This window comes from Anopheles aquasalis, chromosome 2, assembly GCF_943734665.1.
Source record: "Anopheles aquasalis chromosome 2, idAnoAquaMG_Q_19, whole genome shotgun sequence".
In the NCBI taxonomy this organism is placed as follows: Eukaryota; Metazoa; Arthropoda; class Insecta; order Diptera; family Culicidae; genus Anopheles; species Anopheles aquasalis.
The window spans coordinates 16087501-16102500 of record NC_064877.1 but is presented as its reverse complement, the minus strand read 5'-3'; the positions used below and the strand labels follow the sequence as shown (position 1 = coordinate 16102500).

The 15000-nt window shown below is 46.8% G+C and overlaps 1 protein-coding gene across 1 annotated transcript in view; it reads right to left on the bottom strand.

The window, feature by feature from the left end:
- The window catches only part of LOC126580729 (protein tincar), a 105867-nt gene that overhangs the window by 37724 nt on the left and 53143 nt on the right, over window positions 1–15000 (bottom strand). The window contains exons 5-6 of the mRNA XM_050243960.1: window positions 2753–3788; window positions 387–508 (exon numbers count right to left, since the gene is read on the bottom strand). Coding sequence (XP_050099917.1) covers window positions 387–508; window positions 2753–3360 — 730 coding nt within the window. The 5' untranslated portion in view covers window positions 3361–3788. The remainder of the gene's footprint in view (window positions 1–386; window positions 509–2752; window positions 3789–15000) is intronic.

Here is a 15000-nt window from a genome sequence, read left to right as displayed (position 1 = left end):
TTAGCCGCCATTTGCGAGGTCATGTTCGCACAGAAAAGCAACGAACCCGCGGGTAAAGGTATGTGACGGTCATGAAAAACATCTGGCTTCATTTGAATGAAAATCATTTCCTCGCCCTAAAGTGAAATCATAAAAGTCGCTCTGGAATGTGGTACCGGTGTTAATGAACGCACAACAATCGCAATATGAATCGCAATATCGCGAGTTATTCCTTTGACAGGCGGTTAATTACTCATCGATTAATGCGCTTACCGAGGGCAAATTGAACCTATTGATTCTCAATCGCACTCAGCAACACTCGCGAACAGTATACGGATACGGAAAAACATTCCATATCGACGTAGGGGATGCAAAATATGCTTTTTTTATCGAGAAAGGTACATTACCTCGCGGCAGGAGTCCATTTTCGATTACCTTTGCCTCCAACAGGAGTCGGGGCAAAAGCAGGCAGATTGCAGTGATGATATGTATGAAGGCGGAAGTGGGCCCACCGTGGATCCAGAGTGAGCTGAAAAGGGAAAGAGAAGCATGAAACGGAAATTGTGCAAAAAATGTTGCGTGACATTTAACCATCATTAAATATTTGGTAGCATCTACCGGGCCAACGGTATGGCCTACGATCTCATCATAATTTCATTTACAATGTTTTAATGCTTTATGTCTGTTTCCCGGTTTTCTTTTCATGCATTTTAGCTGATAAGTAGTGTAGCGGCTTTAATAACATTATTTATGATGTATCAGCGGTTCTTTAATGCTTCCTAACAGCCTGATATTCGCAACATTTCACTCTAAATTATGAGAAACTAGGCCGGACGTGCTCCGCTGCTACTGCCCGTGTTGCTGCTGCAACGAATGATTTATGACCCAGCATTAAGCTCACAAAAACGGACGTTGTCGTACGGTTCAGTACATCGGTCGCATACCAGCAGCCGGATGCATCGAATGACTCCAAGGCAGATCCAAATAGCAGAGATGACGGTTGCCGCATAAAGCTTTGCGCCACCACCACCACCACACGTTTGCACGTTCTTTCCATGAATTTCCAGCACTCAATGAGGGAAGGTTCTGGTCGGGAAAATGCAGCCACTTAAATCAAATAGCTCCCGGGCTATGGCATGAACCGCATAGCAGGAGCTCAACAGGAGGCACTTTCGTGGACGTTAACCGGAAGAGGACCGGCCATAGCCTCTGAACTGAAGAGTGTGCGCCGGTCGGAAAGGTGTCCTAAAGGGGGCAAAGATTAGATTGATCGAGTGAAAATGAGTGACAATCTGGTGCAAACAGAAGCTAATGCCTGTTTGCTGTTGGTTGCTTATGAGTATGTGCTGCTATCCGATCTCATCAACATCAACGCCTGGATGAAGTTTGCAAGCAGATAAGAAGGATGTAGCTGTAAATTGTTAGAGTATGGGCAAAATATTTACGGAATATTTTCTAAATAATCTGAACTCTGACCTAATCCACAAATCTTTTGGTATAAAAAGCACATCTGGGGTACACCATTCGGTTGAAATGGATCGAAGAAAAGCCAACGCCCCAAGTGGCTGTGGCTCACCCAAAAGACGGTCTTTTATGCCAGCTGCACTCAGTGCGGTCGTGGTTTGCATAAGATTTATAGTTCTCGCAAGTTCGCAAATCTGCGTGCCAAAGCACGATTGTCTTGCATTTGTCCTAGACGAGCAGTATAAGTTTTGCTTATCGGCCAAGGCAGATGCTGCCATCGGGGCGCTCCTGAATAGCGCTACACACTGGAGATGCCTTCTTCCCATTATTGCTATAACCACAAATATACGCAACGCCGACGAAGGTTAAGGAATCCTTCCAACCCGTCAGATCCCTCCAGAGGAGAGCGAAATTGCTCCTCGGAGAAGCGTCAGCCTTCGAGCACGAGGTAATTGCTTCAGGGGCGATTGTTACTTGAGAATGGGATTAGAAATTTGCCGTGAAGGATTAGATGAATAGCGCTCGATGGATGGCTGGCTCGCTACCGAATCTATCACCGAAGAGCCGAAACGCCCCGTTCTCGTTCGGGAGCTGCCGTTAGTGGAGTAGTTTTTAATTAAAGTTGTGCCATCGTCGACGTGCGCATTTCACGCCACCGTAGCATCAACCGGAAGCTATCGAGTGTAGCGAAGCTGGTGGGAAGGGGCGAGTGTTGGCGAAAACTTCATCCAACATCATCCATCCGTCGGGATGTTGGCTTTCCGTTCGCTGAGGTTGCCGTGCTCCGGGAACAATGTCGATACCCTGACGCCGTAAGATACCGCCCGAGTAACCGCCTCACGTCAGCACTTTCCCAAGCCAAAGTTGTCTTCTTGGGGGTCGCTACAAAACTATACGAAAACTCGAAGCGGGAAGCGCGCGCGATACGCGCGATTGCGTAATGAGAATATAATGAGTATTGCTACGTATCGCGCCGACTAACGGCTGTGTGATGTGGATGGTTCGAGAGTTAGAAATAATTGTCTGACAAGACAAACATAAATACAATTATGTGGCGCTCGTCTTGCGGTAAGCTTGAATTGCTAGCAGACTTCCTAAACTCCTTCTCCTGAACTCGGTGATTGGAAGCTTTGACTGTAGTTGTTGTAGTTTAGGGCTTGCGTTGAACACTTTTGCAACGAGACAGATAAGTTCGCGAGAAGTCGTTGCAGCAATCAGAATCGAACCCTAACAAATACCTTGACTTTGGCCATATTCCCCGTGAACCTATCAGAACCAACCCTTCCACTAATTAGCGGATTCAACTTACCGAAGCGTTCCCTCGAAGGCTTCCTCTTCCAGACCATCGTGCCCGGTGGAAGATGTTGCTCCTGGCCAAAGTTTCGTCCCGGATGCCAGCTTCATGCCATCATTGGCCAGATTGCCAACGCGGAACAGTGCCGAGGCTAGGAGCAGCGGTAGGAACAACACCACCAGCCCACAGAACACGATCTGTATGTCCAGCTCCGTCGTCGGTTTGTCGTACTTCCAGCTCAGCGCCGACAGCCCAATGTACCGGTGTGTGCCCTGGACGATCAGGTAACCCTGCAGCAGTGTTATCAGTATGCCGTACCAGATCGACCACAGGGTGTTGAGGTGTAGCCGGCGACGTCTATGCTTCCCCGGGCAGGGATCACCCAGGCCCGTCACCTGTCGCCGCAGTGAGCCCGAGTTTCCGACGTACTGTGCGGTGGCCGTTGTGTTACTGCTCGTCAGCACCACGCTGCTGTGCGAGATGCTCGAGTTAAGGCTCTGGCACTGTTTCGACGAAGCGGTCGAGGTGGCGGTAATGTTGAGCAGCGATCGATTCTTCTTCGACGACACCATCGTAATGTCGCCACCGTTCTCGTACCCTACAAGCGACCCAGTTATCGACATCCTGTTACTGCACTACGACCACACCGCACCACAGCACTGCAGGTTTGGTGAGCGTTGCAGAAGTCTTGCTTCCTCTTTGAATATTTCAAAAATGTAGGAATAATTCAAACACCTACCACCAGGTGTGCAGACCAGAAGGTGAAGTCAATCTACACTGGAGGAGCTGCTCCGACCGAGGGTTTTACAACTAATGATGTTTCTCCACTGTGTTTGACATCACAAGAGACTAGGTGTGAGTGGATGAGTGCAGTAGTGTGTGGTGCACGAGAAATGAATAATGTAGCATCTCTTGTCCTCGCTGTTCCGATCGACTGCGCTACGCTACGTGTTCTGCAGCAGAGCCTTCGGTTGCCGTCGATATGTGGTGGTGCTCATGGTGGCTATGATGCCGGAAGGCGTCGCTGCGCCACTCTAATCCGATCTGGAATCTGGAATGAAGAATGAAGCAATACACGAGGCATGTTAATACTTGATACGTGCATACGATTCATAATCACTATATGACGCTCAAAGCGTTGTTATGCTTGTTTGTGGATAATTAACTAAATTACACCTAAACTACGACAACATAAATAGCTGAATTACTCGACTCATTCCACACTACCACCAGGATTATTATGGAAAATTTCAGCCAAAACACCTTTTAAAAGATTTTGAAAACTAATTGAGTTACAGCAGGCGCCAGTTGGTGCACCATGACGATGTTATCATCGCCAGTAAATGGACCAAACGCGCGCTACCTTCTGAGTAAGCAATTTAATTTGTTATACAATCCGCTTATAGCGTTGCGTTCCCTTTTGCATTCGTTATAGCACTCCCCATCGAGGAAAGGAACCCATGGAAAGCCACCAAATGGTTTGCATTTGCACGGCATCGCTGCCTGCCGCTCGGAGCGTTGTCGGTGCCGATACAGCATTATTTTTGTGGAGCACCCACCACCATTTGTGACTCATTTTGCTCAGGTGCTTCACCGTAAATCGATGCTGATTCATCAGCACTCCCGAGGGTTCTACCATTCTCTTTTTTACTTTATTCAGTGATTGACGAAGGTAAATGGACGCCAGATTGCTTTCGTGCTCTTAAAGCTTTGGATAGGAAAAAAAAACCGCAATCCATGGTGGTGTTCGCAACACCTTCTTTGCTACCATCTCGAAGCATTGAGGAGAAGTCCTTGCACCAAACCCAGGGTATCATTACGTAAGAGAGGTGTGGCGACCGGTCCACTGAACTCATCGGCCAATGGCCCACTTCCTCAGCAAAGAATTGGCCTCCGATTGAGGGTGTCGGTGCAGGCGAATCGATGCTAGACGTCGCACAGACGTAATGGTCATGGCGATGATGTGGAAACCACAGCGTGCCTCCGAAAACCACCTTCGGGATGTTGGCTGTCCCCCGGCAAGATTCCGTTTGCTATTATTGTTTATTTGTCTCGCCGGTTTTTATGCGACGACCCGAAACCTACTAACACTGTGTACGATTTCAAAAGCAAATAAAAATAAAATGCTTGAATGTGGAGTGGGGCGGTAGGGTAGAGCAAATGAAGAAGAAGAAGAAGAAGAAGAAGAAGAAGAAGAAGAAGAAGAAGAAGAAGAAGAAGAGGACGAAAAAAGGATCTCAAATAGCCGGTGTTCGGTTAGTTGGATTTTCATTCAGAAACCACGCCACGAGAGAGAGAGAGAGAGCGAGAGCCAGCCAGACGATCGATTTTTGTTACAATTTTCCCAAACGCTTTAAGCATCCCGTGGTCTCGGTGACGGGCAAAAAGGGCTCTACTTTAGTTCAGTCCAGTACGGCACGGACAGGAACTGACGGCGTTAAGGGACGTCGTGAAATAGAACGTCGTCGGCGTAATGGGAGTCGCAGCTGGCGCGGGAATTTGCGGGCGAGAGCAAGTTTGAGCATAAGTTTCTTTTTCATTTTTCGCCAAAACGAAGGTGATTGTTATGGTGATGAGGACAGTAGTAGCAGCAGCAAGAGCGCACCAGACCGCGGAGTGTGTGCCAGGATAGAACACAGTCACAGACACATACAAAAAAGCTTGCAATCGACGATGACGGTCGCGACTACGGTGCGCTGATGCTGATGATGATAATGTAGTGGAAGTTCTCGTGAGCAAATAATATCAAATTGGTGAACAGACTCGGGTCCGCGACTGTGGGAGTGTGCAGTAGGACGGAGTTTCCACTAGGGAAAAAAATGCACTCGACAGTCGTCTGCATTGTTCCGCTTCAGCTGCGTCTCCCATTTTTTTGTGCTGGCAGCGCCACGAAAGCTTATTTACATAATTCAGCAGCATGGCTTTCGGGGTGTTTGATTATCTGAAGCTGTAGTGACCAAGTGGAGCTAGGGATTTCTATTTTTAAAGCAGGGAAATTAATCATGATAACCATTTCAAAACGTTTATAATAAGCTAGATTTGAGGGTTTCTAGAGCACTTTTTCAAAACTATGTTAGTTGGGAATTGAAAATTGGTGATATATCTACTAATGATAGTAGTTTTATAAAAAAGATCGAAGAAATATTTACAACGTGGATTATTTTGCCATTTAAATTTCTTTTAAAAACCCTTTGAAAATACCGGTTACCTGGCGCCTCCATTTCGAAGGGCCCCTCCATCATTGGGTTTCGCTACAAAATTTCGGTTTCCCGGCGCAGCGACCAGCTTTTCCGTTGCCTTTACTGCTCTGCACCTTCCAATTACGCGGTGAAATGGCCCGCGGACTGGTTGATACTTTAAACTGCGGCCCTTTGACCGGCTGTTGCTTTCTTCTGCCGCCCCCGCATGCTAATATGAGTTTGAAACCTCTGTTATAAACCATTTATCGAACCGGTTCTTATAACTAAAATTGTGCAACGCACAGCACTCATCGTCTACCACTCGAGTGGTCGCACATTATGAATTCCATTGCACAATTCCGATTCCGTAAAACCTTTTCCTTCCGCACGTGCGCATAGTGCACTTGGGCAGCGAATGCACTTTTCCCTAAAGGCCACTCAAACTAACTTGCGCAACGCGATGATGCAGCCGAGCTCTGGCCATCAAGATTGATGAACGAGCATCTTCCGAGCACTTCCCCGCGGGCAAAGAATGAAATCCACCGCTACGACCTACTTTTAGCATTTCCCGAACTTATGTTGGCGTGGTCTTGCAGTAGCTCTGGTGAAGGCCGGCGAGTTTGTTCCACATTTTTTGAAGTGGGCTCTTGGAAGAAAATGAGGTAAAAGTGGAGCGCCCAAGCCAGCGACTCTTGAGATTGAAAAGCATGCCCGGCAGCAGCAACGTGAGGAGTTCTGCAAAGAGCGGACGGTTGGACGGTTGAGGTAAGTAGAGCCATCATCATCGCACTTTTCTGGCGTAGTTCTTCTTCTAGGAATCAGTTCCATTTCACTAATGAAAACATTAGCCTGCGCACTGTGCAGCACAGATGGAGATGGAAAGAAGTCAACAATACCAAAAAGGGAAGTCTCAAAGGATCGAGAAGAAGTTCCGAGAATCGGAAACCCCCCCCCCCCCCCCCCCCGCGAGTGCATATTACGCAAGCTGTGAATGCCCTGGAAGATTCGTCGTAGCGATCGTTCGATACCAGTGCGTGTCCCGAGGGACTAATTAAAAATCGATAGCAATTAGTTGTCCGTTTCCTGTTGTTGGTGCGGCTGTGAAGGACGCACTGGCCTAGCCTCATCATCCCCTTCAAATGAGCTGTCGATTTGGGTGTGTTGGCTGTCGTGCCGAGGAGCGAACGGTGACGCGTGGAATTCGACGAAATTCCACCGACGAGCGCGTTCCAACTATAATAAGCCGATCAATTATCATTATCACCCGAAGCAGCGAAAGCATCCTCGATGGATATGGATCCACCATTCGAATGGTGCCAGATAGAGAGAGAGAAAGAGAGCGCTTGAACAGAGCCGGAGCAGTTGACAGGCCGTCAGCAGCCCGTTGTAATGCGATCCCGCGTGTCCCGGGACTCGCGCCAAATTTAATTTGGTATAATCAGAATGAATTTAACGTCCCTTAACTGGTAATGATGGGGGAGGAATTACAGCAGCTAACACTGTGATGAAGTGATGGCAACAAAATGGCTAACCAGTTAATCCGGCTCGCCACTCGCGCTGTAAACTCCTTTGAACTCCTCAACGCATCCTTTATTAAATCCCTGGGTAAAGATGAAAGGATATGGGTGCTTTTAAGCCTCTCCGGTGGTGGCGATGGTGCTGCTGCTGCTGCTGCTGGACGTTAATTGAATATTTCCTGCCACCACAGCCCCCCGGTGGCCACCATTAGAAATCTGAGAAAAGTCCCGTTCCGGTTGAGGACCGATAGGACCTAAAAAACCGAAAAAGGCTCACCGATGCTGGTGGCTCAAATGCGGGCATTTTATTTCACCGTTTGCCACACCATTTCGTCTCGTCGTCGTCGTCGAGCTGGTGGCTGGGCGTTGATTGATGAAACCGACTCGGTAATTTGATATTCGTAATTGACCGCAAACCGTTCCCGTTTCTGTCATGTTGCTGGCCCGTAATAAATTCATTAACCATTTCTGGGGAGGGCACAACTGGCGCATCCACGTTTGCAGCATGAGGAAACCGTTTGAGCTTCTCCGTTGCTGGATGCCACCGGGTGGAAGTGATAAATCGCATTCGCGGTACCGGCCAGTGAGGCGTCGCTGCAGTGAAGCGGGAAGAAATATAATATTTAAACCAGCAGTGCGGACACACCACAACCCAGTGCAGGGTTGAATTTGACCTCCGTTGCGGTCCGGCCGTGTGCCAACTGGGGATACAATTTTTAATAAAATTACCATTTCCATGATGGGACTTCCGGTGGAAGGTAACCGTAATATCGTGGAGGGCCGGTTTGTATCTTGTTGACAGAATTTCTTCGATTTCCTTTCACCAAACGAGAGAACCGAAGGGGGAAGGGGTGTGGGGGGCACTTTTTTCGAAATTAATTACAACATAATGCAGTCGATAATCTCATTAGTTGGTGTCGCAGTCGCACCGAGCGGTGAGCGGTAGCGTGCCCGTCAACTTGTCTGTCGTTTGGTGGTTAAAGCCCCCTGGTTTTGTAGGCTGTGTAGCGGAGGGTTTGAGGGATTAATTAATGTTGCCCCCGGCTTCGTGGCATCGAAACTATAATAAATGATGTGATTATACAACGCAATAAATGTTCACTATTTATCATTATTGTTCAGCTTTAGTTCATCTGGTCCTGTGCTTGTACCTTTACAAGTTATAAACTTATTAATAATATTAAGTACGACGTTTGTTAACTCATTGCAAGGTATTAGAAAATCGCAACATAAATTTTATTCACAAAAAAAAACATAATAACATCAATGGAAGACACCTTTGCGACGCGTAATGTACTGCACGTGCCAGGATATCGTACAAATGCCTTAGCAAAGCTTATGACACAGCGGAACTTCAACATACACATACACAAACACACCCACACGCGGTCGCAAACAAACCACTTCCTGCAGGCCGTAAAAATAATCATAAATTCGCGCATCAAATCGCACGTTCAGAATGGGACGCCTTCCGTTTGCCTCGTAGGTCTTCAATTCAATTATGTGGAGCAGCATTTTATCGCGCTTGTCTTTGAGATGAAGAAGTCTTACGGGAGTCACTGGAGGGGTGTGAGTGAGATCAGGGGAAGTTTTCAAACGATTTGCCACAACAGAGATGCCACCGAAAATGAGAACACATTCCGATCGCGACCAGGTCGAAGCTCGAAATTACCTGGCGTGTTTATGCGCCCAATACCATACCAGTGCGCGTGTGTGTCCTTGTGTCTGTTGTTTGCCCTGTCGGAGGCCTGGGAGTTTGCACGATCTTTGGTGTTTATTTTTTATGACACCATAATCTCGTCAAGAACGATGGTGCTGGTCGGAGTGTACACACTTGCGGCTCCGCGTGGCGTGGCCGTGGCCAATGGATTTTTATGTTCTATTTATGTTTTGTTTTCCTGGCAATGCGCGTCTCCACACCATTCCAGGAAGCAGCGCTGAAATGCTTTGCAGTGCACAGAGAGATCGAGTCTTTAAAAGCAATTCCCGGGACGTCGTTCATTTTCCATTAAAGTTTGCACGTTCGACATCACGTTCCGGCTGTCCATCTGAGATTGCTGTGCGATGGAAGTCGTCGATGGTAAGGAATAGAAGTTCTACCTAGAGGTTCACACGGTGGAATTCACCGATGCTGGGAGAAGAACAAAACTTGAGCCATTTTATCGTCGATTGTTTAGTTCCTCGAACGAATGTGGGGCAAACAAGTGGAAACAAAAGTTTGTTGATTGAAAATTAAAATTAAACAACAGCAGTACATGAGCTAGAGAGAGCGAGAGAGACGGCCACGGCCAGAACAAATCAGAAGAAATACTTAAATCAATCTCAAACTGTTCAAGGTAATTCGGTTAGAACTAAGTTCATCATCACAAAAGTCGCAAGTTCGTTCGTTCGTCAACGACATCGACTCAATTCTACTGGATAAATAAAGCGAATAATTGACCCTCGAACGCAGCATGGCACCATGTGGCGTACTGCCTCCAACGAATCCAATCGCTCACGCTTCCTGCTGGCGACTCCAGTTGACTGTGACCACCGCGTGTCGTCCTCGGAAAAGACGGATTGCAGTGTTTGTTTGCAGTGCGACTCAATTGCAGCGGTAATCGCCCTCAGTCTCCCATCATCATCATCATCGGGGTCGACTTCATTTCCGGCTGTTCTCGATGGTCCAACATAGGACATATTCATCATTCCGATGTGTAACGGCGTTCCGGGGGCTTTGGGCACGAAAAACAAATGTCACTCACCCATCGTGGGCCTGCCTAGTAGTTCCTAGTAGTCGCTTCTAGGCTACGTTATGTCGTTTTCCACTGGTTAGTGCGCGCTGTTCCGCCGTTCCAGCTGACGATCAATTCGGTGATGGATTGGGCACCAGCGTGTATGGTGAGCACGTTACACTTGGGATAGCCATGTATGTAACATCCATCCGTGCAGCACACACCGAGATGGAGCCAGATGTTGCCCTGTGACCGTGATGCTGTGGGCCCCCGGTGTCAACGAAGACGAGTCCATGGTTTGTATTTTATTTTCATGAAGCGAACAACAAAACAAGCCCATCATCGGTCGGCCTTATCGTGCGTAAGGTGTCTACGGACCATTAAAACTCACTTTCGCCGACAATCACGCACGCCGTTCCTCCCCGCCCACCCCCCGGGATGAGTTTGTTCGATTTACGATGCGACTGCGGGAACCCATTTTGCTAACGTACCGTGTACGCCGGTACGGTTGCCCTTTTCTGCAAACATCATTCATGCTCGACTTATCCCCTTTTAGTAAAGCCGGACGGGTGTGCGGGGGACCGTATTGCTGCTGGCTTCACGTATCCATTACTATCATAAGCTGCATCATCTTTAGCCATCATCATCCACATCATTGTTATTATGTTGATAACCGGAAAGTTATCTCTTTTCTTTGGGGTTAAAGCGAGCGAAGATTGTGAAACGAATTTTCTAAAGCATTCTTTGGTTCAATTATATTCAATTCGCTTTCAGCGACTCGTGGTGTCTAGGAGTAGCATAAAAAGCATACTGAAACAATTAAATTGATTTCTGTACAAGTTTTCACAAGGAACTGAGGCGGAAAGGGGAACACAACGAGACATTGTAGATGACAATCTGCTCATAAAGCAGAAGAAGAAAAAACGAATCTTGAGCGCATCCATTATTCGCTCATCCAGACAAGATGCTTTACCCCTTGGAAACGAAAACAACCGATTGATAGTTAGCTTTAGTGCCGGTTATCGTGCATACAGTGCTCTGTAGAGCAAGAAAGAGTAGAAAGAAATAGAAAACCCCGAGCAAAGACACCGTACAATGGGGAACAAAATGTGTTTCTCTTGTCCTCACTGCATCCAGAAATCATCCAGCGAAGCTTCTTTTCCACTCGATATCTTTTCCATTTCCACCGAACACGAGACGTGGTCGTACCGGCTAGACAACCATCGCCCGTCAATGGAAGAAAAACTATGCATTCCCAGTCGTTGCGCGGCGACGTGTCGTCTTTAGTCGCCACCGGTGGTACCGGTACGTCCACCTAACCTGGCCTGGCAGTTCCTTCTGATCTGGTGTCTTTCTTTTTTGCTTTTCACGGAGCACGGTAATGCAACGTGATCCCGGAGCGTCAGGTCACCTGGATCACCATCAATAGAAACGAGCGCACGAACAGGGAACGTGACGTTCGCTAGAATCACCAAAGCGTCTCCATCGATAGTTCCACTTACGATCGACAGATGACGGCCATGGTTGGGGAATCGGGGGGAATGGGTGGCCAAACTAGTCTGGCTTTTTAGAAATTCTTCCATAAATATTCAGTTTTTTAATCTTCCGGGAATTTATGTCTCGAGTTCGAGGGAAGCGAACGGGAATATATTAAGTTTAAGGCCACTTACACACATCATCATCATCATGGTTTCGATAGAATTCTTCGCGAAAGCAATTTATTTTAATGGACACTTGATTGATTGACACCTTAGGGTGAGGACAGCCTTTATTGTAAAAGAATTTAAAGCATTTGGGTGATAACCATACCTTGCAGTGACTATAATGCAGAAATAATGTGACATTTTCTTTACAAACGTAGAATATTTTGATTAAAACATCATCTTCTTCTCACTAACATAATAATTTACTGTGAAACTGTACCCTGCCCATACGAGCAGCACAAACTTCACCTTAAATACCGCTGCTTGGTTAACCGTAACCGTTGGTTTTCTGGTTGCAGACCATGACCATTGCAGTCGTTGTCGACCGCAGAGCAGCATTGGTGGAACAAAAAATAAAACGATGAAACACACGAAACACAACCTTCTGCCGGTGAAAGAACTTGTTGAGCGGTCAACCACGTGCCGCACCGAGTTCATCATCCGCAGTTGGCACGAGGCATTTGCACGCTTTGCTTGCAGCCTAAAGGTCGTCTGTTTCGCTTGCAGACGATGTCGTGCTGGGTGTGGTTGTGGTATTGTTACTCGTAAAAACATATGCAAACAAGTTAAACTTTCGTTTATGTATTGGTTCAAGTTAACTGAAAATGTTAAGCTAGAACGTTCAAAGGACTTTTGTTTTTAATATTAAAGATTATTTGAATACCATATTTTTACAGTAGTAAAAATATTGTTGGATAACAGAAGTGCTTCGAATTAATCCCAGTGGCTTTGATGCAGATAGTTTAATTCACGATTCGAAGAGGCCCCTAAGTGCGGTCTAATTGTGCCCATGAATGGTGCGTATAACAGGGGATTAAGCATTCCTTTGAAGCAATCATGAGACGATCAAACTCGGCAATGCGAAACCGGATCCCCTTTAACTCAGCCTTGCCCTTGAGTTGTCGCACGGCCGAACGGAATTCAACCAGCAAACGATAAATTCCTTCTTACCCTTTAGCCGGTGGTTTACCGGTTTAATGCTTCCTCGACCTCAACCAGTACACGCAGTGCGCATTGACTACGGGAGCTAGTGCGCCCAGGGAACTGTTCTGAGCTGGAGGAAGGTATTTTCAATTTACGATCAGGTACGGAAACATGTATAAAACATTAATCCAATTTGAAAACCCACTGCACCCTCTCCAATCGGCATTGATAGGAATGGGGTGGACCGTGCGCGCACCGACAGAGAGAGAGAGAGAGAGAGAGAGAGAGAGAGAGAGAGAGAGAGAGAGATAGAGCCAATCTAATCTCTGGACGTGTCCTGGACGTACCCAAAACCATCCATATCTCCGCTCCGCGAGATACAAAGGACATCGTGCGATTGGGGGTAGCAACCAGGACGGCGTACTGATTCAATCCCTTTCCACCGGGTCCAACCGACGACACTGGAAAACGTGACAAACGGCAATGGCCAAGGATAATTTTCATTTGTTCACCTGTTCACCCCGGTTCTCCTCCGGTTCCTATTTGGCCCATTACTTAGGCATGCCTCTTCTCTTGACGGCGCCGTTCGTTCATTCGTCGGTTTTGTGCAAATCTGCCTGAGAATCCTTGGCGCACTTAAGAATGCTGCACTTGAAACAGACGACTAGGAATGATGATTGTACAACCGTTTGGTAGGGAATTGGTCCAGGAGTTGTGAGTAATTGATAAATCTTGAAGCTACCTGGGAGTATAAGGAAGCGTCGTCGAATGGTTTCTTAAATGTGCCCCGGAGGAATAGTCGAGCACGCTGGCATAAATGGCAACAGGATCTGTGTACACGTAATTATTCTCGAGAGAGCACTCGATGCAATGACCGGAGCAGGGTAGAGTTTCAAAATGGAGTACTTAACCAGGATCAGGAACAAATCAAATGTTTGAAGTCCATATTCAATTTATTGTATATCGTCAGTAGCTTCCCGTTTCCAGAAATATTAAATTTACTTAATTGAATTCAATATCGTTTGACTAAGATAACCGCTTGTCTCCATTATCTTTCTCATAATCTTACAAGGCCTTATGAAGACATTGACTGTTTGATGAGCCTGGACATCCAAGTGAATGCTTAAAAGAACCTCGTATCTCTGACAGATGCTCGAGAAGGCTAAACAGTTTGAATGATTTAATTAAACCGGGTTTCATCGTGAGCTCGCAGGATCCTAATGCCCAATCCTGCACACCAGCAGAACCAATTGTCTTTCTCAATGAGCCGCGCACCAAAGGGCTGACTTCCAATGAAGCTCCCAATGCAACACAATTAGCGGTGTGGTTAAGCGCCGCCAAACCAACGCGCAGTTGGAGCAGCGGAGAATGAAGTTTTCCACGTTACCCTCGTTGGTTGTGCGACTGTAGAAACGCAAACCGCAATTGGTTTGTTGTAATGAACATAAACAACAACAGAGCTCGCTTGTGCGCGTGTGTGTCTGTTTGGTGGAAAGGCAATTGCACCGATATGTACCTCGAGGCACGGAAAGCACCATCAACGTACGGTGGAGGTTTCAACTCCGAGTAGACAACACAGACGCACATACGCAATGCTGCCAGAGGGCTATTGGTCGTTGGTGAGTTGTTTGCGGATGGAAAGTGGATGGACAATGAGATTGAGTCCTGCCAACCCGATGCACCCAACAGCGTGAAAGAGAAATTAGTTTATAAAAACAAACAAACACAGTCGTTAATTTTGTTAATGTTTTTCTGGCACCATATTGCCTCCGGAAAGCACCATAAATAACGATTAACACGGAAACATGACAAATGTATGTTCATGTCCTTCTTTTTTTTTTAGAGTGAAAGAGATATTATTTATAGAGTTGTAGGACTATTAAGCGACAATCAAGTTAATCTCATCAGCAACTGTCTGATTATTATCTCGCGTTCATACACCCTAGCTACACTCTTTTTTAACACGTTTTATTCGTTTTTGCACACGTAAACTTTAACCATCGATCGCAACGATAATTACAATATCATTGTGTTAAGCTGGTTGAACTCTGGTAACCTTTATGCTGTCGGTCCGACCTCACTACACTTCATTTCGAGGTAAAATGGTGCTCGTTGCGAGCTGTTCGACATGAAATAAAATGCATTGTGACATCTTGCTCACGGTGCTCCGGTCAGCGAAAGATCGTTAGAAGCGCACTCCATTGGTCCAGCCGACACCAACCGATG